The sequence below is a fragment of the Pezoporus flaviventris genome, unplaced genomic scaffold (assembly GCF_033815535.1).
Source record: "Pezoporus flaviventris isolate CSIRO_AGI_PZ_B2104156 unplaced genomic scaffold, CSIRO_AGI_Pfla_v1 ptg000001l, whole genome shotgun sequence".
Classification (NCBI taxonomy): domain Eukaryota; kingdom Metazoa; phylum Chordata; class Aves; order Psittaciformes; family Psittacidae; genus Pezoporus; species Pezoporus flaviventris.
This window is the reverse complement of record NW_026892549.1, coordinates 58,101,233-58,128,456: the sequence shown is the minus strand read 5'-3', so window position 1 is coordinate 58,128,456 and position 27,224 is coordinate 58,101,233. Positions and strand designations below refer to the sequence as shown.

General features: G+C 46.6%; 1 protein-coding gene across 15 annotated transcripts in view; it reads right to left on the bottom strand.

Moving 5' to 3' along the window:
• The window catches only part of HDAC4 (histone deacetylase 4), a 214,683-nt gene that overhangs the window by 118,003 nt on the left and 69,456 nt on the right, over positions 1 to 27,224 (bottom strand). For all 15 annotated transcript variants that reach the window (XM_061460072.1, XM_061460055.1, XM_061460048.1 and 12 more), the window contains one exon: positions 14,699 to 14,770. In XM_061460072.1, the coding sequence (XP_061316056.1) occupies positions 14,699 to 14,770 (72 nt within the window). The remainder of the gene's footprint in view (positions 1 to 14,698; positions 14,771 to 27,224) is intronic.

The window sequence follows — 27,224 nt, the reverse complement described above, 5'->3', positions numbered from 1 at the left end:
TCTCTACTGATCCCTAGCCCTGCAAAGAGCCTGGGAGATGTAGTAAAGGCTTGCCTACTCATGCAAAAGGTAGGGGTCCAGAAGTGATGCTTGAAAATGGGGAGGGATAAAGCTGTGTCACATCTTCAATGGCTGGGTGGGTTGAGGAGTTCCTGCCATATGTGCCCTGCTGACGCTGGATCAGCTGGCCAGGGCTTTGAGCAGGATGCACCAGCACAGATGAGTTTGTTGCTGGGAGCCATGGATGTGGTTCTGCAAGAGGAGGCTACAAAGCTACATCTGACCATGTAAAGAGGCAGTTTTACAAGGTCTATTGTATTAAAGCTCTTTACAGATAAACCAGATGTAGACAAACCCCATCAAACAAAGCTACAGGGAAAAAGAAACATGACACAGAAATCCCTTACAGTTGGATCACCAGGGTGTATTTAGAGCATGTAAAATTCAAGGCCAGGCTGGACAGGGCTTGGAGTATCCTTGTCTAGTGGGAGTTGTCCCTGTCTGTGGCAGGGACCTGGAACTGGATGAGCTTTAAGGTCCCTTCCAACCCAAACCAGTCTGGGATTCTCTGCTTTTTGGCCTTACCCAAGCTTGATTTCCTTGGGCATTCCTCACTGTTCAGAAATGCCATCTCAGTACTTTTAGGTGACCGTACATTTGTCTGTACTATACATTTTCGGTGAGCAAACCTGTTCTATTTTGCAGGTCACCTGGTTTTGCCATCTGCCTTGATTTATGCTTAAGGACAGTGTTGCTCCTGAAATCCCTGCTATCATACACAATGGTAAGAGATGTAAACCAGCAGCAGCTTGATTTTGTATCATCCCACTGCACATACTCATGATGAATGGAACAAGGTACCACCACAAGCTTGAACAAGAAGTGTACAAAGGCATTTAGGGGAGTCTGTCCTTCATTCCCATCAGCCCCCCCAAACTTCCATAGAGACACCTTTTCAAGCTTAGAATCATGGTGTGCTTGGAAATACTGGTCCTAGACTGTAAAGTAAAAGGAGACACCGATGTGGGTCACCCTGAACTCAACACTTCTGCCTACTAATGCGGGCACTGACATGCACCACATGAGGGCACAGAGGTAGCTTTGGACAAAGCCTATGTAATATTTTGGCAATGCTCTACAATGACTTTAAAACCAAACAAATAAACTCCCAAAAGCAGTTATGCAACCAAACCAGACTGAAATCCTTTTTGAAGATTCCCACTATACGCATCTGTTCCCTGTATTTGCTTCCAGTTATAGTAACCTGCTTCCTCCAGATCTTTAAAACGAGAAACAAAGGTACCTCTCCATCACTATAAGTAAGTCTTCTATAGGCAGTTCCACATTCATTGCTTCAAGTCACTTTGTCATCAGAACACATGTACTGGAGCAGAATTCCTGTGCAGCCACATGCCATTGCATGATATGAAACTAAACCTGTGGTGAGAGAAATGCTTCATTACAAGATTTCTCATTGTGAGCCCACCTCAGACGCTTGAAGAAGCTTTTCCAGCCATACTGGCATGTGTAAGACTAAATGTCTGCTGCCTGTGAAAAGGAATGTCTTAAAATGAGCATTTGCATTAAGATCTGTTTTACAATAGCTCAAAGGAAAGTTCAGTTTAATCTAAAACACTTTGCTCCTCCAGACTGCATTACCCAGCAGGTCTAAAGCTGTTCATAGCTAAAGGAGAGAGGGAAGGCACTGAAACCCAGGAGTGCTGGACTTGTGCACAGCCTTAATGCAGCACCTGGCTGCTTGGAAGTGCTTTAACAATGACCCAGCATATCCCACTTGTGGGAGGCAACCACAACTCTTCCAGATGCTCATTACGTGGGAAAGATAGATCACAGAATGGCTTTCATTGCTGTTGTCAGCAACCTGAGGGCACTGATGGAGAACAGAACTGAGTACAACACACAGAGAAAACAGAACGCTTGCACAGCAGATATTCAGTACCCAGCCAGCTGCAAAGAACTTAAATGCTTCAATCACAGAATCCCAGACTGGTTTGGGTTGGAAGGGACCTCAAAGCTCATCCAGTTCCAACCCCTGCCACGGGCAGGGACACCTTCCACTAGAGCAGGTTGCTCCAAGCCCCTGTGTCCAACCTGGCCTTGAACACTGCCAGGGATGGGGCAGCCACAGCTTCTCTGGGCACCCTGTGCCAGCACCTCAGTACCCTCACAGGGAAGAGCTTCTGCCTAAGAGCAGCTCCGTCCAGTGTCCCCCAGCCTATAGCAGTGCTTGTGATTGCCCCAACCCAGAGGCAGGCCCTTGCACTTGGCCCTCAGAGAACATGATACCCCTAACATTGCAGCTCTCCTTTGCTCAACAGGATTGACAGGGGCAGGCAACAAGGCAGAAACCCACTATAACCATAGTATAGATGGTGTTGAATCCATTAACTAGGTGACACCTTTAAGAAGGGTTTAACCTCCGTCATCATCATCTATGTTGCACTTAGACATGTTCTCAATACTCTCTGACAGTTATATGCTCCGAGAGATGCACAGCTTAGTCTTTTGGATGTAAAGTAGTGCTTAGATATAAAATAGCAGCTAATAGTATAATTCAAAAGTGCAAAATAATACTCTGTATTATAAAACATCTACTTAGAAGTTGAAATCTTTGTCATATGCAAGATCTTATTTTATGGGATAAAGAGTAAAGAGCATTTTAAACTGCACACCAACTAACATCTAACGTGCTCCAAGACTTAAAACCTCGATTAAAGCTGCTTTAAAAGGACCAGAATTAATCCTGTGGTGATCTTCACCTCTCCTGTCATTCTTACTCATGTGTCACCTCATGCACCTCACTCAAAAGTGCTATTTCTCTCGTGCAACAGAACTAAGGTGTAGCTCCTGCCCCCTAAAGCTGCATCAGCACTTTGATCAGTGCATTTACCACACAGTCAAAGCTCTACACAGAAGCTCAAATTCCGAAGAGAAAACCAGAAAATAGCACAAAAGAGCTATTGCTTGGCAGAAGTGAGCATTTACAAGCTTTAGGAGTTTGGTGGGGTTCAAGAGAGGAGTTGCCAAGTGACTGCATTGTCTGCTTCTCTCTTGGTGTGGCAGTGCAGGAAGCCTTTGCCAAGCCAGCAAAGAGCAGCACAACTTCAAAGCTCCCCCGCTCTGTGCAAAAGAGCACAGTTTGTGGTGAAATTGGATTCTTGTAAAGAGAAAACAGAGTTTATTCAACAAATGTGTCCTTCAATAGGAATAACCCATGGGTTTGACCCTGAAAATGTACAACTGGCATCTCTAAGAGACTGCGTGGGGAAGGGGGGGACAGTGTCTTTAATGAAGTTTCCCTAAAATTCCCCCTCCTTCTTCAGATTAGGAGCAGCTTTGTCTGCCTGTGCCTAACTGAAATGGCTTTCAAGGCTGTTGTCAGCAACCTGAGGGCACTGAAGGAGAACACAATCAAGTACAACACATAGAGAGGCAACACAACGCTTGCACAGCAAATACTCAGTACCCAGCCAGCTGCAAAGAACTTAAAATGCTTCAATCACAGCATCCCAGCCTGGTTTGGGTTGGAAGCTCATCTAGTTCCAACCCCCCAAGTGGGAACTATGCTCCTGGATGACTCCTGGTACATGGAGCTTGAAGGCTTTGAATGGAAAGCAAGCAATACAGCTGAGACAGCTCTTCCCCAGGACGCAAAAGGAGTGGAGACGGTGGCATTGTCAGCTTTGTGCCCAATCCCACACATGAACCAGCAGAGGGAAACTGGGCTCCCATTCAAGCTCCCTTTGCTGCTCCCTCATGTCCATGAGAGCACCAGGTTTGCAGAAGGCTGCAGAGGCAGGAGGTGGCAGATCACAAGGAAGCCCATGTTCTCCTCACTGCCGATCCATCCAGGCAAACATTTCACAGCTTTACTGCTGAGCTGTCATCTGTGGGAGCAGCACTTGGTGGGAAGCAGGTCAGGCAGTCACCCTCGTACCACTCTGTGCCCCTTTCCAACAGCCCTAAATGCTGCTGCTATAAAAAGAAGGGCATAGTTGGCAAAAGAAACCCATATAGCACTAGGAGTGAAACAGAAAGGCAGGAACAGGAGTCCATCAGGCACCCAACCAAGCAAATGCTGTGCACCGTAGAAGGTGCTGAGCACAATGTCATGATTAAAGTCATAATCTCCAAGTCAATATTCACCAAGAGGCTCTGGGAAGGCAGAAGAGCACCTGTACAACTGCAACACATGGCTCGGCAGCAGAAGCCTTTTCCTAAGACCTAAACTAAATCCTATTGCTCAAAAGAGGCATAAGTAGCAGGTTAAAGGAGGGGATCCTGCCCCTCTGCTCTGGCGAGACCCCACTTTCAGCACTGTGTGCAGTTCTGGTGTCCTCAGCATAAGAAGCACTTGGAGCTGTTGGAGCAAGTCCAGAGGAGCCACGAGATTATGGCTGGAGCACTTCCCATACGAAGACAGGCTGAGAACACTGGGGCTGTTCAGCCTGGAGAAGAGAAGCTACGTGGAGACCTCAGAGCAGCTTCCAGTGTCCGAACAGGGCTACAAGGATGCTGGGGAGGGACTCTTCATCAAGGACCGCAGCGACAGGACAAGGGGTGATGGGTTCAAACTGAAACAGGGGAAGTTCAGGTTGGAGATAACGCAGAAGTTCTTCCCTGTGAGGGTGCTGAGGCGCTCGCCCAGGGTGCCCAGAGAAGCTGTGGCTGCCCCATCCCTGGCAGTGTTTAAGGCCAGGTTGGACACAGGGGCATGGAGCAACCTGCTCTAGTGGAAGGTGTCCCTGTCCGTGGCAGGGGTTGGAACTGGATGAGCTTTAAGGTCCCTTCTGACTCAAACCAGGCTGGGATTCTGTGATCTGTGAGGTTCAGTCCCTTACACTGAGTAGTGGAAACCTGAACCCCACTCTCTGGTTGAGTCCCAGGGTCAGAGCTGGATATTCATATTTCAGCTATTTCCCACTTTTTTAACCATGCTCTTTGTTGAGCATGTGGAGGTCTCACATCAACGTGCTCTTGGGAGGCCAGGACAGAGACATGTTGCATATGAGAGGGTAGCACATTTGAGTGCTGCAGGGAACTAGTGTTGCTCTCCAAGCTGGATTTTATCACCAGAACCTTAGTGCTCTGCTATGCATCACCTAACCTGGGCTGAGATAGACGGGGCAGGTCTAATGCCATCTTAAGAGACTTCGAATTGAAATGTAAAGCATGCCAGCTCCCTGGCTTACTGTCAGAAGAGTAAGAATCATTTTTGCTTGCTTTTCCCTCCCAGTGCGGCACAAACACCTCCACAAACCTACTGCTGATCCCAGGACCTCAACTCATCACCTTTCCACAACAGAAAACCAACAGGAAAACCCACTCTTATCAGAGAACAGTTTTGGAATTGGAGGGATAAACCCCTACCAGCTGGCTGGCCAGACCTGTATGTGGGACACTGCGGTCCCAACACTCTCTGGGCAAATGCCTTCAGCTCTGCCTGTCCCTGTGATAACAGCACCTAGTGAGACAAAGGTGTGTATTATGGCAACAGTGTCTCCTCCTAAAAGATCTCTGCTCAGAGCAAGACTAAAGCTGGTCCTCATGGAATGGTTTGTGTTGGAAAGGACCTTAAAGCTCATCCAGTTCCAGCCCCTGTTGGAACTTCCCCTGTTTCAGTTTGAACCCATCACTCCTGGTCCTATCACTGCAGTCCCTGATGAAGAGTCCCTCTCTGCATCCTTGTAGCCCCCTTCAAACACTGGAAGCTGCCCCGAGGTCTCCACGCTTCCTAAGACTAGAGGAACAAGATCCTGCTTCCACGCTCCCCCATCCTGCAAGCCCTGCAACATCAGCACAACATCTGAAAGGGTCCTGATGTGCCCTTGCACTGTGTCAGACACAGATCATCTGCTTTCTCTCAGCCACATTCATTTATCTTCACAACCAAATATCCCTACCCTCACTAGTTCCCTTGCTCTGTTCAGCTGACTCCTCCTGCCGTTACCATCTCAGGACCCTGGTGAGACACTCACCATGGACTCACAACCCGCCTCCAACAGTCACATAACAGTGCTATTACTGAACATGGTGCTTGTCTACTTACCCTAATACAGTCAAGCACAGAGCCTTGGGTGACGTGGTCTAGTGTGAGGCACTCCTGCCCGTGGCAGTGGGCTGGAACTGGAGGATCTTCAGGTCTTTTCCAACCCAAACCAGTCTATGAGTCTACACAACCAGCCAATTTACATCACCCCTCCAGTCTAAGACTGCAATGAAAGCTTTTGGCAGCATTTCCAACAGGCTCCTCGGGAACGACACTGCTGAGGTGCAATCATTTCCCAAGCGCAAAATGAACTCGAAAATCCCCACCTCAAAACTCTGAGGCTGTCCAGCCCTCCCCCAAAACGTGTGAACAACCCAAAGCTGCTAATTTCATTCATGACAGATTGCTCCTGCCCTCAACTGGAGTTATTTCAGCCTACCCAGCAAAATGGAATGGAAATCACTCAATCAGAACATGGGTAATGCTGCCTTTGCAGGTACATTAGCAAGTAGATAGGCTTGCTTTGACTAGTTTTGCATGATATATTCCTTTCCTAATACATTATACAGGCATCAAATGTTAAAGGAAGTATAGCAGAAAATAACCTGGGCTGAGCTTTTCCTAATAAAACCATTTCCCCAAATATTGAAAGCACAAAGAGAAGCTCTTATTATATTCAACAGAAAAATACTTGAAAGCTTAAGGCAGGTTTGGAATAGTAAAAAATAGAGGATAAAGGTTCTCCCTCCATCAATACCTTATTGTAACAGCTTAAGCTACTTTGAGAAGAGATTGAGTAATAGCCTGTATTCATTTGTTGAAGAGAAACCAGATCAGTGCCCTTAGTGACAATAAAAGCCTTCCAGGTGTCACTTTACTAATGCACATGACACCCTGAGAACTCAGGATTTTCAAGACCTTCATTAATATCATTACAACCTATGAGCAGAACTACAAATGTGTCAAGTGAAGCAAGTTTTGACCTAAATTCCACCCATGGTTTGGTCTTCAGCACAAGCTGGAGACCTGCTTGGGACCAGTTCCTCTGGCCAGGGGAGAAGGTCACTCACTGGATTTCATTAGAAACTTGGAAATCAATTCCCCATATAAAATTCATTAGCAAGAAGTGTAACAGCTTGAAAAAATACCTGGCAAAAGTAGCATTAAGATGTGCCATACATTTATCCTCTATATTACAATTCCAGTTCCAAGCTAACGATTCCAACACCTTTTATTAAATCATAAAAGGTTCAGACCCACTTATCATGAAATCTCTAATCAAATATGAATGAATCATCGGAGATGAAACAATTTCATGAACAAAAACCAGATGGAAAAGTAGTAAGGAACGGAGTGGTTTAAATCACAAGATTTAAAGTGAAGCCAAAGAAGCAGATATTTAATCATAAGCAGTCGTTTCAAGTTAAAAGGAGACACCGGCAGAAGGTAGACCTCAAATCAAGCCATTAAAGAGGGAAGTGCCAAGCCAGCACCAACCATAAACTTAAATGAAATGGCTTTAGTGTGGATGAACTTACTCCTGCCTCCAAGGCACAGAAAATGCTGATTTCACATCTGCTTGGTGGTGACAGGAATTAGGTGAGGATGGAGAAGGAAAACCCCGTGCGGTCGTCTTTGAGAGCTCGTGATGTAGGAAAGCATGAGCATGCAGAAGGAAACCAAGCTGGTACAGCTGAAGTAAAACCACACAGTCCAGCTCTTCAAAGACCCTCCTTGTTGAAGGCAACATCCCATCTTTCAAGGCCTACATACTTCAGAAGCCAAACCAAAGTTCAACCATTACACATCATCAACTGAGCGCGTCAGTGTTGCTAGGGCTTTCTGGCTTAAAGTACCTTGGTTACAGTTTTTATCCATATACTTGGTGACTTGTGTCTCAGCCTAAGTCATTTTTGGGTTTGAAGCAGGTTTTTTTTGGGGAGTAGGGTAGGGAAGCAATGGGGAAAAGGTGATGAAAAGGGAGAGGAAAAGTCTACTTAACCAACCGAGGGGAATGTTCCAGGGCAGCATCTGGAGAGTGCTGCAGTATTTTAGGCATCACTGCACAAGCCATTCACCTGATATTCCCTCCACTGCTCAAAGACAAAGCAGAGCCAAATATAGCCCTGAAAATCAATATACACTGGGGAAGAACTTCTAGGATGCTGATAAACGCATCTTGTGTCAGAAGAGGAATCCCTAAAATCCTAGGAACACAGGTGACTACAGAGCACGGACCTGTGGCATCTATTTCCCCTTTAGCAAGAAACTACCCTAAATACATCTGGGCATAAAGCTCTCTGGGTTGCTCCATGATACACCAACATAGGGAATGTGGACCAAAAGCAAACACGCTGCTAATAGAACAGCCCTCAGTGTATTCAAAGGCTCTTCCCTGCCTCAGCTGCTTATGAAGAAAAGCAAAGCACAGAACAACCTGTCCTTTGGTAGGAAATCAGTAAGATATCTGCTAAGCAAATCCAGTGCAATATATCATTATCAGTGTGAATTAATAAACCAAACAAGGTGAGGGAAGAATAAAGCACAGCAAGTTGGGCCTTGCAGTGAAGCAAACTTCCCTGCCAGTTGCCTTTCATCTAAGGAAACAGCTCTATATTCCAGTGCTTAAGATGCAAGTGCTGCTTTCAGCTCTTAAGAGAAACAAGTTGTTAATAATTCATCCCACCTCCTCTGTTTAATAACCATTTTCTTGTGGGTTAGGAAGGAAGTGACAGCTAAACATTTTTGCTGAGGCAAAACACACCAAGGCACAGTCTATGAGCTGCAAGCTCCTTCTCTTTGCACCCCACAGAATAAGGACATCCACATTCTGGGTAGAAAACCCCATCCAGCAACAGAAGTGGTTCAACTCCTTGCAGGACACAGATGCTAAAGTTCAGGCAAGAGATGGCTGGAGCAGCTCTACTCTGGAGCCAGGCTGAGAGAGCTGGGCTGGTTCAGCCTGGAGAAGAGAAGGCTCCTTAAGGGGAGACCTTAGAGCAGCTCCAGTGCTTAAAGGGGCTACAGGAAACCTGGAGAGGGGCTTTGGACAAGGGCCTGTAGGGACAGGACAAGGGGAATGGCTTTAACCTGCCAGAACAGGGGAGACTGAGATGAGCTCTTAGGCAGAAGCTCCTTTCCAACCGAAACCAGTCTGGGATCCTATGGTACCCCATCAGGGTGGCACCTCTTCCTTACATTCCCATAAGTGCACACAACCCTGCAAGGCACTCGTGCTGATGAAGAGTTAGATTATCCTGTGAACATGACTTTGGGTGCAATATTAGTCCAATAAAGAGTTCTGGAAGCTTGAGCTTCCCCACTACTCTGCATGGAGCTGCCCAGAACCTTTAGATTTGGTAATTCCCTCCCCCGTCCTGCATAAATAGCCCCAAATTTGCTGACCACATTCTGCAAAGGGTTTTTTAGTAAAGTACAACAATACAGCAAATCTGAAGACTGAAGTGGTGTGCAAAGCTCTCCTTGCTGAGCAATAGGCTGCAAAGGTGAGCTTCAGTAGCATCTATAGCTGGGCAAACACTTTTTATTGTCACTGCATGGGCTACATTTTGAACATCCAGCTCTGAGCTGGATGTAATACCCATTGCTTATTGCAGGTTAACTGGATTTTAACCACCAATGCTTACTATTGATAATTTAGGGGGTTGGGTAGCTGTGTGTGTCCCCCTCAGAACTCCTGGGAAAACAGATCAGGATATCTTTGCTATTAAAGGATAAGCCTTTCTGTGTGTGAACTACACTTCTGGAGCATGATAAAACTATACTGTCCCTGCACTAACACATCCCAGTGTGAACAAGGAAGCGTGGACCCACGGGGAGCCACAGTCCTGGCCCATGGGCCAGCAACGTGAACCTGCTTCAAAGCCCCACTGCACCACGCTGCTTTGGTACCTTTCTGAAGGAGGTTTTGAAGCAGAGACACTATAGAAAGCAGACAAGGATGTGAAAACACAGTGCAGGGAGAGGGCATCCCCCTCCTTTGAAAGGGTAAATGAACAAAGGCATGGGATTCTGCTCTGTTAGACCAACCAGGCTACCACTCCTCCCTCTTGGGGACAGGGATTAATCTCTGATTTCAAAAGCCTGTAAAATCATGTAACAATATTAGTCCAGAGGCTCTTGCAAACCATTTATTCATGCATACATCAACATCTTCTTTCTTCAAATGAATGTGGCAGTGAGACTGGATAATTAAGCCCAGGAAGAAGAAGAAAAAGCAGAGAACTGCAGTCTCATACATAATCCTCTGCTCGTCCCTGCCACACTGCCCTTGCTATTGCCAGTGGCACATCCAGAAGAGACATTTTGGGCAGCTTAATGTAGAAGATGCAGTCTGATTGCTGACTGATGGCTGCTGACCATGAGCAGCTTGTGCCCAGGCAGCCAAGAAGCCACCAGCACCCTGGCCTGTATCAGCACCAGTGTGGCAGCAGGGCCAGGGCACTGATTGGGCCCCTGGGCTGGGCACTGGTGAGGCTGCACCTCCAATCCTGTGTTCAGCTCTGGGCCCCTCACTACAAGAGAGATGTTGAGGTGATGGAGCGGGGCCAGAGAAGGGCAGTGGAGCTGGTGCAGGGCCTGGAGCACAAGTGTGATGGGGAACGGCTGAGGGACCTAGGGGGTTCAGTCAGGAGAAGAGAAGGCTCAGGGGGGACCTTATCGCTCCCTACAACTGCCTGAGAGGAGGTTGGAGCCAGGAGGGGCTGGGCTCTGCTCCCAAGGAACAAGGGATGGGACAAGAGGAAACGGCCTCAAGCTGCACCAGGGCAGGTTTAGATGGAGCTGAGGAACAATTCCTTCCCCACAGGGTGCTCAGGCATTGGAACAGGCTGCCCAGGGCAGGGCTGGAGTCACCGTCCCTGCAAGTGCTCACACACCATGGAGACGAGGCCTCAGTGCCATGGGTTAGTGGTGGCCTTGGCAGTGCTAGGGAGCAGCTGGACTGGATGAGCTTAAAGGGCTTTTCCAATCTGGTTGAGTCAGTGATTCTGTGATCACCAGCACCATCAGGACATAGCAAGCCCCTGTTGCTCTTGTAGAAACTGCTCAGCAGCAGCCACCCCAGTGCTTTAACTCACTGATTCCTAATGCTTTGCAGGATACTACTATCACCCTCAAAAACCTGTCCTAAAACCACCACTGATCACTGGTCTAACACACACATATCTGAAGTACGTGAAACACATCTTGCACAAAGGGAAACTCATTCTACAAAGTACGCTAAATGAAGACCTATGTGATGAGTTTCAAGCATGCTATCAACAGCACACACCTGATGTTTTGAGGAGGATTATCTACAAAATATCTGGTTCTTTACATACTCAAGGTCTTTTAGACTGGCCCCCCAGCTTTCCTCTACTGGAAACTTGAAACATTTCTCAGTTAAAACTCATAGGAAGAAAAAGTGAGAGTTCAAGAGAGCTCTGTCCATCCTTCCTTCCATAGGCATCAGTCCCCTTAGGCAGACAGCACTGAAGTTCAGAGCTATAAAGAAGAAAACCATCCCAAAATACCCAAACTTGTGGGACAATTCCCATCCCTGCCACCTATCCAAACCAGACACTGCCACCTCCGTGTTCCCTTAGCTGAGAAGCTTTCTCTCCTGCTAATCACGGCTTCTTAACCATCAAGCGATTCCTCCATGTACCATGAAGTAAGATGAAATGTGTAATCCTCGCTCTGAAGATCTCCAAATTCAGCAAGGAAAGGTTAAGGCCAAGCAAGGTTGCAGAATAACCTCAACAATTTATTCCCTTCCCTCCCACGAGCCAAAGATGCAGTAACATTCTGAAGCCAGAATGAGAGAAAGCAGCACTATCCAACAGATGATGATATTCCTGGGCAAGATGTGGGTTGGTGCCTTGGTTTACTTCTACAAGCAACTAAGGCATTCAGAAGTACCAATTAGGATACATTTTTGGAAAGAGCAAATGTTTCCATTCCTCAGATTAATCCTTAATTTATGGCAAAAGAAGACAGAAATGTTAAGGACTTGGGTATCAGACATCCCTTTCTCACCTTTTTACACCAGAGAACAACAACGAACAAAGGTTAAAGCTCTTCCACACATAGTGCATGGTGAAGAGAAACTGTTTTGGGTTCCTACAAACACACCACAATGATTTTATCATAGAAAGGGTTGAGCTGGAAGGGACCTTAAAGCTCATCCAGCTCCTACCCCCTGCCACGGGCAGGGACACCTTCCACTAGAGCAGGTTGCTGCAAGCCCCTGTGTCCAACTTGGCCTTAGATCTGAGGATAACTGTCCATTGTCCACACTAGTGCTACAAATCAGTCCCTTTACCACGGCCAAGAAGGGATAAGGATTTAAACAGAATATCCCAGGCTATGATGAAGCAATTTTCTTTCCTTAAGCTGTTTTTCAACACCATTATTTCAGCCATGTCTGAGACTTGGACCAACACCCCACAAACCCACACATAACTTGTTTTTCCAGAGCAATACTTGGTCATGTTTCTCCTTTCTTCTCCTGAAAGATCTGCAGCAAACTCATAAAGGTAATATGATAAAACCCAGACATGACAATGGTTTTCCCAAGTCGGTAACTCCCACAGCCTGACAGCAGCTTGTAACAGACATTTAAAAGACCTACCAGGGTATGTAAGTATAGGCTGGCACGACACTGAAAGCCAGCTGAGGAGCCACTTCCAAGCCAAATGATATTTGCTTGCATTTACAAACACGCTGAAACATCTTTTGGCCGAACAGCTTTTAAACCCTGCTCTGCTAATCCAGACAGGAGCTGGACATTTCCAGCCTGTGTATGCACTGAAGGGCTGAAAAGACTGCCCCCAAATACAGCAGAAACTGAGTAAACGTAGGGTCCTGAGTGACAAAAGGAACTGCACGACTCCTGTTCAGAGCCAATGCTGCCCCTTGGATAAGGTCTCATTTGCATTCCCAGTCAGTCCTACCCTTCACCCATTACATGCACAACCAGCCTGAGCTTTCCAGTGTGACACAGGAATTTCCATGGCTCAAGGACTGGCAGAAGACATTGGACACAGATGTTGCTGCCTCTCTCACAGGCTGCTTGCTATCAGAGAATCACAGAGTGGTTTGGGGTGAAGGGACCTGCAAGCTCTTCCAGTTCCAACCCCCTGCCCATCACCCCTTGTCCCATCGCTACAGTCCTTGATGAAGAGTCCCTCTCTTCATCCAGGGACAAACAGAACACTGAACTTTACCATCAGGTTACCCGACATCAGCCTTCGCCCTAAAACACCTCAGAAAGAAACATCAAACACAAGAAGCAAAAAGAAAATGGATTCCAAAAAGACCAACCACTACCACAACAGTAAAAGATGAAACCCCATCACATGCACAATTCACAATAGTGGCCACTGATCTCCTGACAGAAAAGAGGACAGTGCCTCCTCTTCTACAGAGCTACAAAACCCATCTAAGCATGTGGATATGAAACAGGGAACACAACACTTAAACCTGAGCTGTGTTACCTCAGTAGGCTTAAAATGAGAACCTCTCCTAGGGTCAGGAAAACAGAACCTCCCCTACCTGACAGACACGTTTTGGAGCACACAGAGGAGGGAAGAGAGGCTTCTCAGCATCCAAAGCCAAACACTCAGACCTGGTTAAATGAGGATCTCTTCCTTCCCCACGCCGCACCCCCTCCAACACAATAGATGTACCTCCTTCAAAGTTTCCTTCCCCAGATACACACTGAAGTCCACAAAAATCTAGGTTAGGTCACAGCCCATCTTCTTTCCCCCTCCCTACAATCTACTGAAGTTGCTTTGAATAAGCTTCGTTTACATCTTTCCAACTTGCATTACCAGAAGCACTTAGATCTCCTGGGAGATCTCTTCCTTAATATCTAAGGACCCGAGGGCATTTTGGAAGGCAACAGAGAAAGTTGGGGTTTTGGAAGCTTCTACCTGGAAAGTAGACGAATGCTTGATATATCCTATCACTCCTAGCATAAAGCTCTTTATTTGAACCTGGAAACAAAGCCCTTTAGGAAGAGAGAACAGGGAAACACAGAAGACAGCAGCAGATTGCTTTCTGTGGCATTTTATGTCCTGTGACCAAAAGGCTGGATTCTATCACTCCAAGTGCTCCAGTTTTGAGCTGGAAGATCTCTCTCAGCTCCAGAATGATGAACAGTGGTTGCTGTGCTTGCTTCATACCAGGACAAGACCCACGAGATACCGTAGCTGGATCATTAGAAGAGGGAAGCAAAGCAAACAGCCCAGAGCCCAGCACGGTACACTTTGATCACCCTGTGTTTGCCTCCTGATTTCAACAAAAGTTCCCCTTAATGGGAGCAGCAACTCAAAACCCTCCTTTGATTCACAGTGCTCCTTTTAGGCTGCAAAAGGACTCAGAAGGTACTGCTTTCTTCTGCTGTCCTCTCCTTTCCATGTAAACCCAAGCAGCTCCAAGCCAGGTTAAGCCATCCTTAGCCCCCTGCCAAGCTGTTTAAGACTCCCCAAGGCTGCTCCAACCTCCCTCCACTCCTAAGTCCCACTCACCCAGCCTGGGAAAGTAAATGTGTGCAAGTCCTAACACACTTGATTGCAGCATTTGGCATTTGCATTGTGCTTTCCCCACTTGCAAGATAGAGCTGAGGAACATTTTCCTGCATTCCCAGAATAGGAACAACATTTAATAAGAGTTTCTTCTTACCAGAGCTAGGCATGTGGTTCACTCTAGGTGGATTCAACAGCTCGACTGGCTGGTCTCTGCCAGAAAGCCCATCTGGAAAGAGAGAAAATAAAGTGAAATCACATCAAGGCTATTTTTAGCTATTCCAAGGATTAGAAACCATAAAAATCACTAACCAATTATCAATGTAAAACAGAGACACAAGTAGCACAAATCAACAGAAACAAGAGCACGAACAGGACAGCTTACAGCGTAACAACTGCATACAGTAAAGCATGAAATCAAAGCTACCGTAACCCAAATTACACTCAGGTTTTCCTGGCCTTTAAATCCACAACTGTTCCTGACCCCCATCCAAGGCTTATGAACCTTACCATACAATAACTACATTGCAACTCATCCCTCGCTTGAAGAGCTGAGTGAGTTAAGATAGAAAGGCAGCCCTGTGAAGCAGAGTTGAAGAATGGCTGTAACATGGCAGGGAGATGTTAAGGAAACCTGACAAATCACTGCAGGAGATTAAAATGCAGAGACATGCATAACAAGCCCCATTTTGCATAAGTTTGGATTTCAGAAAGGCATTAAAAACATACTTTGTAAATGATATGCAGAAATCCATCTTGCTGAAGCAGTTCTCCATTTAAAAGATTTCAAAGATGGTATCTTGTATGCAGGTAGAGTTAAAACAGAAGAACACAATAGCTGCTGCTGGAAACCGCCCGACCAGATTTTCTAGTCCCCCATTCCCTTCCCAACCTGCACCCCCCCCAATCAAAGTGGAAGCAAAAAAAGGCAGCTAAATGATGTTTTCAGTACTTTGGTTGCGAAGACAGAAAACTTCTCTCAAACCCGTTTGGAAATCTCTCCACCTTTGCCAGTTCAGTCTCACTTGCTCTTCTCTAACGCCTTTCTACAAGCATAGATAGGATCAAGCCAAACCCTGTCTGAAGACATCAAAGAAGCCACTCCATCTCTTCTCAGACAACGCAAAGGATTATAACAATGTGAAGATGGCAGTGGAACATTTAAAACATACCCCAAAAAAATCACCCCCATCACACTTATTTTCTCCATTCCAGCTTTGTGGAGAGAAAGCCTACTTAACTCTTCATCACTTGCATGGGTTTGTCTCCAGTGACCATACCCAAGGATCAGTGCAGTCTCAACAACACAGCAATAAACTATAACTACACTGAGTTCTCCTTCTCAAACAAGTCATTTAGTTTATTCACTTTATCATTTGAGGGGCTTTTGGTTTGTTATTGCAAGGCTTTGCTGTACCAGAGTGGCCAACCTACAGTGGTGCGATGAGACTTGGCACAAGCAGCAGCTAATGATAATAAATGAGGAGGGAACTAGATTTAAGTAGTAGAGCAAGACACCAGCACTTAAATATCATCAGTTCCTCAGCAAACTGCATCCCTACTTGCTGCTGAAGCTTCACTGTTCCTGTGCTGGACGTGCCAGCATGGCCCAGGGACCAGGAGCATCCACAGAGAGGTGAGAGCAGCACCAGGAGCCCCTGGGTTTTCCTGGGAGCAGAGTCAGAGGACGAACTATCTACAAAAGAGAGCCTTGTACCAGCAGCCTGGGTGCTCTGTGGGACAAACCTGGGTCACTGCAGCTCAGAACCCCCCCATGTGCTGCATGCACGCCCAGAGCGTGAGCAGCAGATCAGGGAGGGGATTCTGCCTCTCTGTTGTGCTCTGGGGAGACCTTAGAGCAGCTCCAGTGCCTAAAGGGCCTACAGGATACCTGGAGAGGGACTTTGGACAAGGGGAATGGCTTTAACCTGCCAGAGGGCCTTCACTCAACAAAACACTGAGCATCTTGGACTCCATCCAGCCTTTGTGCACATGAAGAGCTTTTGAGCTCAAAAGCAAAGCAAAACCAACCCCAGAAGTCAACTTGACCTCTTGAAGCAACTGAACATTCCTGTTGTCTCCTCAGCTTCCTACAAGCTAAAGATGCTACTCTAAGCAAAAAAATCATTTCATTTCAAGAGCCTAACCAATCAGTGTATTAGGAAATTGGAAACACCACTGCATTTAATGAAGCATCCTATCTGCTGCCAACACAATACTGCCCAAAAAAACCCCAAACCAAAGCAACCACATACCTTCTGAAAAGAGCAAGACAAGGAAGACTTGAAAACCCTACATATGCTCCATTAAATTGTGATTGAGTACTAAAATCCATACACCAAATAGAGCAGGATTCCTCCTTGCTCAGCTCAGCAATGCTGCTGCCCACAAACCCTTTGCTTTGATCGATTCCTTCTCTCAAATACATGAGCTAACCCAATGTCAAACTGCTCAAATAAACCTGAGAACTGAGCACAAAGATGAAGTTTGGAGTCCAAGGTTGTGATTCTGTGCTCTACAGAACTTCAAAAGAGGAAAACCCAACCCTATGCTTTGCATATTCAACTGCATTGCTTCACTGATCCTGTTGCACTATTAACACTGACAATACGCTAGTCACCTGGGGGGTTCTGATCCTCAAGACAAGCGTGTTTTCAGCTATTGCTGCAGTGGGGTTTCTTCCCACATCACTGCAGACTCTCTCCTAAAGCAGCTGATGTCTAGTTGAACTTGTGTGACAAGGGGAAAACACGATGGCTTATGCCAAGAGTGGTCTGGGTCCGCAAATGTCAAACTGACTGCAATCAGTGTCCATCACAAACAAGTTTTATCCCCACCTCCTGCCTTCACAAAGTATTAGCTCCAATCCTCTCCCTGCTTCAGCAGGTAGCTACAGAGAGAGCTGTGGCAATAACAGAACTAAAGGGAAAACACAGAAAGCACTCAAGTTATCTGTGCCACACACAGATCCCTATTCCTGCCTAGAATGGGTGCTTCCGCAGTTCTCAGGAAGTGGACAGGGATTTGAAGCAGTTTGTCTGGCTTCCTTGGACAGGCAAACACAATGCAAAGAGGTCAAAAGATGCACTCATGATTTGACTTTCACAAGCCCTGGTTTGAACAGCACTGAGACAAACCAGAATACCTACTAAATATCTTCCAGCTCTCTACTGGCCAAGGCTTTACCTAAGACACTAATTGTCAAGAAAATGTTTGCTTGAATTGATTTTGTATGAAGAAACCTGGAGAGGGGCTTTGGATAAGGGCCTGTGGGGACAGGACAAGGGGAATGGCTTTAACCTGCCAGAACAGGGGAGATTGAGATGAGCTCTTAGGCAGAAGCTCTTCCCTGTGAAGGTGCTGAGGCGCTGGCACAGGGTACCCAGAGGGAGTGTGGCTGCCCCATCCCTGGCAGTGTTCAAGGCCAGGTTGGACACAGGGGTTTGGAACAACCTGCTCTAGTGGAAGGTGTCCCTGCCTGTGGCAGGGGGTTGGAACTGGATGAGCTTTAAGGTCCCTTCCAACCCAAACTATTCCTTGGTTCTATGATTCAATCTAATGATTTCACTAAGACCATCAGAGCAGCACAGGGGTGAACTGTCCCAGCTGTACCAGTTGGGCTGAAGTGGGTAGATCCATCTTAGGGTTACTGGCACCTGGTGATGGAGCAGTGCCTGCAGAGCGTCCAGTCCAGGGGCAAGGCACACTGCATTGTCCACAGAGCCTGGAAAGAAGCAGACAGCAGCCTGTCTGATGTACGACTTGACTTGGAGAACATTTAGTGTAGCTTCATTTCCAGATGGGTATTTCTTCTCATTAATTAATAAGATGAAGCCATTATTAATAGACGGGATCTTAACACTTTATTTTTATCCTACTCAGTTCCAAAGAGTCACTGAAGTTACTTTAAAAATCTCAGCAGGACAGGTTTGGAAGTAGCTGGGATTTCAGGATCCAAACCTGTGGAAAACAGCAAAGCCAAGATAAGATGGTTCTAGGATGCTCCAGAATAAGACAAAATCATGGATAAAACCCCTCTGAAAAGACAAAGCAGCAAAATGAACAACAACATCCAATGCAAATCCAAAACCAGATGAGGAAGTATTACTAAAGGCAAATAATGAACAAACCCAGAAGGCTGAAGCATTCAGTGAGCTCTTCCAGCAAACTGGAAGCAGCCTGACTGTCATTAATTGTTGAGTTTCAAAACACGGGGCACAACTGGGAAAGGAGACGTTATTTAAATAGTTTTCCATGTATTCAGATCTTTCAACCCAATGCAAATCACCCTGCCCTGCTTGGATGCCTTGACTGAAGTGCTGAACAACTGACAAGTCTCTCCAAAGGGCACCTGGAGTAAGGGAAAAGTTCTATAGGGACATGGAATTCTCCTTTAGGAGAGGCAGGAGTAAGAGGTATAGAAAACAGTGTTATTGACTAGGATTGGGGTTCCTGAAAGAAAGGAGAAGCTTAAGAGACAGAATGAGTAATTACATAAGCAGGAAACAGGAAAAGCAAGGGAAAGGTGAAGCAGGCAAATGCTGTGTTTCCCTGTCAGAATGACTGGCAAACAAGGTTGGATTTCTCTTGCACTGAATAAAAAGACATGAAAACAAAACCAAACCTCCCCCCAGTCCACACTGAGGGTCTACATGGGGCACATCTGTAAGAATCATAGAATCACACAGTGATTTGGGTTGGAAGGGACCTTAAAGCTCACCCAGTTCCACCCCCCTGCCACAGGCAGGGACACCTTCCACTAGAGCAGGTTGTTCCAAGCCCCTGTGTCCAACCTGGCCTTGAACACTGCCAGGGATGGGGCAGCCACAGCTTCTCTGGGCACCCTGTGCTAGGGGAGTGATTCAGAAGATATGAAGTTCATTCAGGATGTATTAGCAGATGCATATGCAACCCAATAGATTCCCAGTCTTCTTTAGGGCAACACTTCCTGGACAAGACTTCACAGCAGCAATTGGTTCTTTCTGAGAAGGTAGGGAATTATGTCCCAAAACCTAAGATCTTCCCAGTGAACTGCCATTCATGTCCTCCACACAAGCTACTGCCACCTACCATTCGCTGCTTCAGGTTTCTTTCCAAGCTGGTTCAGAGGTTGCTTGGCACACAACCTGCAAAACCTCCAACGGACTCCACTGTTCTCAGGCACACAGGAGGAACTAAAGTTTTTTTTTTACCTGTTCCCAGTTTTTGGATAAAACCATGGGAATATAGAGTAAAACTGTTGAGCCACAAGACATCAGCAACAGTCCCAAGTGACGAACTGAAGGACTGTTTCTTTGCAAGGCAGTTAACAGATGATTTGGGCTGGTTTTAAGCCAGGAACATGCAGCTCAAAAGCTTGCCCGCTCCCTTCAGAACCAAAACGCAAATAAGCTGTAACCTCTCAGTGCCCAATTGATAAGAAGCCTCAGACAGCACAAGCAGTCAAGCCCAGGATAAAAAAAGAGCCATCAGTTGGCATCTGAGATACTATTCCAACCACATCCCTGAAGAGCATGCAACTAAAAGTAAGCTCCTGCTAAGGTCTGAAAGAAAGAGGATGTTTCTGGATCAATGAGCCCTGGATTTGTAGGTGTCATCAAGCAAACAGTTTCCTTGTTCTCCTTGCTGCTTTCTAATAAATCTGAGAACCTGGCTCACAAACAAAAGATGCATTCCCCTTCTCTCCACCCATGTCTACACTTCAACACAACAGCACCGCACTTGAGAGAAGAGCTCCAAGACACAATGAGCCTCACAGTTATCTCCACTCAAGAGCTAAATAAGCTACCGCGTGCTTGAACAGGGTTACTCTTAAAGTCTGCACCAACAGGAGCACTGCCAGGAGCAGCTTTCACTTGGGAGCAGGCTCTTAGAGCAAACCCGTGGCTGCCTCACTTCCCATCCTTCTCCACATCCTGTGGTTTTGGTTGCATTTGAGCCCAGAGACTGGACTTTTTTCAGGGGAAACACTTGAAACTCAACCCAAAACACCCTTCAACTCACTTAACACACTGAGACACTAATGGAGACTTGTGTTCAAGGTGGAAGGTGTCCCTGCCCACGGCAGGGGTTGGAAGTGGATGAGCTTTAAGGCCCCTTCCAACCCAAACCAGTCTGGGATTCTACGATTCGGTGACTGGACTGAATGAAGTCCTAAAACCAGGTTCAAACACCTCCTCAGCATCATTTGCTGTGCTCCACAGAGCCGATCCTCTGTGGTACTTGCCATCACAAGCTCCACCCCTCTGACAAAGGCTGCTTAGTGGTCTACAAGCCAGCATGAGCCTCAGCCCTTGTAAGCTGTCAACAGCTTACAAGGAGGTACACCCTCTGAAATGAACTCCTCACTGGCACTGCCCACAACAACTCCATGGACCTATTCCAGGCCCAAAACATCTAGTTTTTGACCCACTACCACTACATAATGTACCATAATCCTGTTATATAAAGTTACCTTGCACTTTATACCCAAGTTGGGGGGTTTGTTTGGTTGAGTGAGCGCTTCTGGTATCGTATTTCTCCAATCAAACTATGCACTACCCTTGTGGGATGCCAAGCAGTTCAAACAGGATCACTGAGGAATAAAAGCCTCCAACCATGACCATTAAACACAGCCTACTAACCATCCTGACTTGCATTTTAATGCCTGCAGCATGGAACACCAAGCGAAAATATGAGTTCTGAGAATGGGAATTATCAGGGACCTATTACTTATTTGTCTACTCATTTGAAATACACAGAGAGGGGCGAAAAAAAGACTTCAGCATTTACAAGAAAGCAATTAAAGCAGCAAATGGATTATTTCTCTTTAAACCTATGAGAAAATGCTCAGTGCATATTTCCTCTCTAATTTGTCTGCACTCAAGGAGCTATTTTTGGAAGTCTCCCTAGACTGTATTGTAGCACCACATGTACTGTAATGGCATTTTAATTAGCCCAGAGAGCTGGAAGATGCACTGTGCATCCAAAAGAGAATCAGCCTAACAAAATGAGAGCATCCTTCTCTTCCCTTCGTTCAGATTTAGTCAAAATACCAATTCTGGCTTCAATTGGAATCTGCCGCTAGAAAACCCCAGAGCATCACAACAGCCTACAGAATACAACAGAAACAAACCTAGGAATTAAGCACTATTTACCTGTATTTTAAGTGTGGATGGTAAGAAGGAAATGCTGCAGGCAGAACAGGGGAGAGGAGGAGAGGACACAATAAAGACATAATTGGGCTCTCAATATGTTAGGCTTAGGCCTGCAAATCTAATGAATCAAATGCCCCATTAGATGAAAGCTAATCCAATCCTGGTTATACAGGGTTGGGGTTTGTGTTCTACTGTTTGGGTTTTTAGTTATTCTTAGCACTACTATGACATCTAACACCCAAGTTAGCCACCTGCCATTGCCAATGAGTGATACAGCACAAAACCATCAGCAGCATGGTCTGGTATGTATTTCATTTGCTGTAATTCTGACTTCTTTCTCCCTGCGCTGGGCACTGGTGAGGCTGCACCTCCAATCCTGTGTTCAGCTCTGGGCCCCTCACTACAAGAGAGACGTTGAGGTGATGGAGCTGGTCCAGAGAAGGGCAACGGAGCTGGTGCAGGGCCTGGAGCACAAGTGTGATGGGGAACGGCTGAGGGACCTGGGGGTTCAGTCTGGAGAAGAGAAGGCTCAGGGGGGACCTTATCGCTCCCTACAACTGCCTGACAGGAGGATGGAGCCAGGAGGGGCTGGGCTCTGCTCCCAAGGAACAAGGGATGGGACAAGAGGAAACGGCCTCAAGCTACACCAGGGCAGGTTTAGATGGAGCTGAAGAACAATTCCTTCCCCACAGGGTGCTCAGGCATTGGAACAGGCTGCCCAGGGCAGGGCTGGAGTCAAGTGTTCACACACTGCATAGATGGGGCCCTCAGTGTCATGGTGGCGTTGGCAATGCTGGTGAATGGTTGGACTTGATGAGCTTAAAGGGCTTTTCCAACCTGGTTGATTCTGTGATTCTATTCTTACTTTTGATGCAGCAGAAACTAAGTCAGGCTGATGCCCACCTTGCTTCCAGAAGAAGCTGACGTAGCTGGAATCAAAACTTCCTTCCTGCCCTTGACAACAGCGATGACTCCAGTGCCATTCATAGCTCCAGATGTCTGTCAGAATGTACCCCTGAAGCCAGCAGCTGAAAGACCACAGCACTCAATACCTTGCGAGCAAGAACTATGATGGTATCAGAAGATACTCAGGGGTAATATGTACAAGAGCTTCATACTACTTTCCTACACAGAACATAGTACAGATAAACCCAACAGATCCCACTTTGGTTACCATCAAAGTAAAAAGCATGTAGTAAGGAAAGTAACCTTTAACGTATTACTAGGAAGTTATCCTAAAAGCAAAATACCTAAGCTCCATCACAACAGGAAATGCTGTGGTCCCTCAAGGTGTTCACAGATTAATACCCAAATGCCAACATATTCCTTTTCAAATGCCAAAAGCATAAAAGCATTGTGCTTCGTTTCCTGTGCCTTAACTCTCTGCAGTGGGAGGATAACACAACTCCTACTAAAAACAGAACCACAGAATGGCTTGGGTTGGAAGGGTCCTGACACACAACGACATTCAGTCTCTTCAGCAGACTCTGATTACTTGATCCGCACAAGATATGGAAGCTGGTTCAAACTGAAAGAGGGGAAGCTCAGGTTGGAGATAAGGCAGAAGCTCTTCCCTGTGAGGGTGCTGAGGCACTGGCACAGGGTACCCAGAGAAGCTGTGGCTGCCCCATCCCTGGCAGTGTTCAAGGCCAGGTTGGACACAGGGGCTTGGAGCAACCTGCTCTAGTGGAAGGTGTCCCTGCCCGTGGCAGGGGGTTGGGAATGGATGAGCTTTGACATCCCTTCCAACCCAAACCAGGCTGGGATTTGATGATTCTATGTCGTTTTGGAAATCCACGTTAATAAAAGTATCCTTTCCATGCAAATGCAAGGAACCAAATGGTTGTGGTAACCTCTTCATTAGACCAAAGAGAGAAAGCTCCCTGAACGCAGTCCAATATCCCACACAAACAAAGCATTAGGCGGAAAGGAACATAAAATACAAAGGGAAGAATGACCACATTAAGGAAATAGCAAGTACAGTGCCCTTTTTATGTCTATTTTCTCTTTATAGCCAAAACTATCCATATTTAATGTTGTTTTTCATTCCATTCTTCTGTAACAAGTTTCAAAATCAGCGCTTGGTACACAGAAAATAACCACAATGCCTAATCACAGACAAGCTTCATCACTCAAGCTCCATCAGTAGAGATAAAGCCAGCATCCTACATCCTGAGCACTTCTTGCACCTTGGTAGTCCGAGAGCTTACTCAGTCCCACTCGGGTGAGACAGGAATACAAGAAACACACCTGCTTGTACCCAACACCAAACACCCACCCAGCAAATGCTGCCGACCACGACAGTGGATCCAACACCAGTGTCCCAACTGTTCCCAAACACACCCTGACTCCGAAGGTAGGAGCCAGCTCAGCCTCCGCTTGAGAACTTCAACACCTCCCATGGGCGATGTTCTCCTCACACAACTACTGATCAACCTGAACATCCAACCATGTTAATTCTCCACTTATAAGCAGAAGACATTGCTATCTCCTTCCCTACACAGAGTCACAGTCAAGCATGCCATACCAGGACAGCACTGTGTCAAAGCCTCTATTTTAGGCTTAGCTTACCCAGTCCTTTCCAGCAGCCTCTCTTCTGCAGCCATCAGAAGGTATTGGTGGTGGGCATCCAACACCTTCTCCTGCTTAGTACTACCTCGAAACCCAGCTCAGGGTTTCTACCACATGAAGAATAAAACACATCATTGTGTCCATGCCTCCCAGGGTGCCTGGAGGATCCCACAGGATCCCACTACGTCCTGATGTTAAATCCATCTCGTGCAAGATGCCGCACACAGAACCAACCTGGTACTTTGCATGGCACTTCCCCATTACCCCAGCTCTACCAGATAGAAAGTCAATGACTATCAACACCAGGACACAGAAAAACTGTCCCAGTCTACCCATTCCCGATACAACACCAGTGATTATCTACCAGATTTAGACAGAATCATGAAATGGTTTGTGTTGGAAGGGGCCTTAAAGCTCATTCAGTTCCAACTCCACCCTCGCAGGGAAGAGCTTCTGCCTAAGAGCTCATCTCAAATCTCCCCTCTGGCAGGTTCAAGCCATGAAGACAGTCCATATGCACTGTCTTCATGTCAACTGATGTACAAGGTTCTAAAATTTAGACTTCATGTATTTTTAAATCCCAAGGAAAGGAAAAAAAAACCCAAACCATCATTTCCAAGCATCTAAAAGTAGCTTCCACTTCCACAGACTTGGTGGAACGGCAATTTCCCCCTTTGCAACGAAGGAGCAGAGACTCTGCAGTTTCTTGCTATAAATATATCCATAGATATTTCTGCTGGCACGAAGTGCTTTAGTTTTCAAGGCAAGACATTCATCAACTCTTCCAGAGAGCTCCATCCTTCCCGGCTTTTGTTCTGTCACTGAGCACACGCTCCTGGCAGGAGAGGAGGAGGGGACAATCTGCCACCATCTGCAGGGTGCTCTCCATCTGAAAAGGTGCCTGTCCTCGAGAAATCAGCACAGGCCAAGCTTCAAACTGGAATCTTGTGTTCAACCAACAGATTCCATCCAAGTGGTGCTATGCAAAATGTCCCTTGTTCCCTGCTAAGTGGAGGGAAGGGGTCTGGGGTTGGTTTGGGTTTGATTTGGCTTTTTGAGTTTGGGTTGGTTGGGAGGTTTGGGGGTTTCAGACTTTTCTATCCATCTTTCTATCCCTGCAGTGCTCAAGGCCAGCTTAGACAGGGTGACATGGTCTAGTGTGAGGTGTCTCTGCCCATGGCAAGGGGTTGGAACTGGATGAGCTTAAGGTCCTTCCATAGCCAAACCATTCTACAATCCTTCCTGTTATGTGGATATGGTGAAGTCAGTATTCCACAATCACTGCTAAGTATTTCAACAGGAGATCAGTATTATCAATGTGAGGTCCTTCATCTGCTGAGCCAGATCCCAGGAAATTTCAGCCCACCAAAAGAAGCCAACTCCACAGGATCCCCTTGGCATTCAGCAGGAGAGGTGCTGCTGGCACCCGGCCATTTCCCAATCACAGCCTATTCAGAACACATGAATTCAGGGTTGATAGCTACACGTTCCCAGATACAATGCTGCTTGAATCCAAACGAACGCTCCAGTAGGCTTTCAGAACTGACTGGCGATACAAAAATGAAGCAAGGAAAGAAAAAAACACCTTGAAATTATCTGTAATTGTCAGCAAGTGGAGACCTAGGAAGCACATTTTAAAGGTAGGAGGAGGAGGTTCAATAACCTGCTTGATTTCCCCTTCTCTCCAGTTGAATAAGCTGTCAGGAAGAAATCCAGCTGAAACATAGCCTGGCTCTTCTAGAGGTTCAAACAAGCCTCCAGCTCCTGCCCTCATAAGACACTATGTACAAGGTAGTAAGTTACCAAGTGAAGAAAAAGGCTTTGCCTCCTTAAAGAGGGAAGGAACTCTATGTTAACATGACTGTGGGTGTCCTTCCTCACCCCAGCCTGCATTTAGGTAGCACACACTGTAAATCAGGCTTCTCCACGAGCCTATTCCCAAGGCAGGCTGTGTCCAAAGGCTCTGAGCCTTTCCACAGCAGCAAAGGGAAGGGATAATAATGACTCAGCAACCCATTACACTGATGCTTTCAGAAAGCAAAGTAACCCAGGGAAAATTCCTGGATGAAGCAGAGGGCAGGGAGAAAAGAAGCAAAGGAAACTCATTCTTGGATCTCTCCCTGGACACTGCCGGCAATGGGAATCATCTCCAAATGCACTATAAAGCAGATGCTTTCTCTCCTTACAAGCTGCAGTTTCTGGAGTGGATGGCAGAACTGGAAAGACCAGAGGACAAAAGGGAGATTTGTTGAGGAAAATAGAGACACAGAAACAGGACCACCAGCAAACAGAGCAGGACATGGACTGGGCATTCCTGCTTTCCACACAGCTTCCCAGAGACCTCCAGCTTCAGAAGCTTGAGTGAGAGCTCAAGAGGGCTCTTCTCACCTCCCTGCTGTCATGCCAATGTTATTCAATGTGCATCAGGACACCACACTTGGAAACAACAGCAGTTCTATGGATGCTGGTGCCTTGCAACTTTATCCCCCATGTATCACAATAACCACAGCTCCCCTCTCCCCCAGGCTTGAATCATGCAGGACAATGTGACTTGTTTAAACCTGGCTCCCTGCATCTTCACATGCATCCATCAGACCGGCAGGATTCATCATGAACCCATCCTGAGGGAGACCAGCCTGCTCCCATCTACCCAGTGCCAGGGTAGCCCCTTTAGGCACTGGAGCTGCTCTAAGGTCTTCCCTTAAGGAGCCTTCTCTTCTCCAGGCTGAACCAGCCCAGCTCTCTCAGCCTGGCTCTAGAGCAGAGCTGCTCCAGCCCTCGCATCTCCAAGGCCCTGAGGAACACCACTTGTCACTGGTCTCCACTTGGACATTGAGCCATTGACCACAACTCATTGAGTGTGACCATGCAGCCAATTCCTTATCCACCAAGTGGTCCATCCATCACATCCATGCCTTTCCAGTTTAGAGACAAGGATGTTGTGCGGGATAATGTCAAACGCCTTGCGCAAGTCCA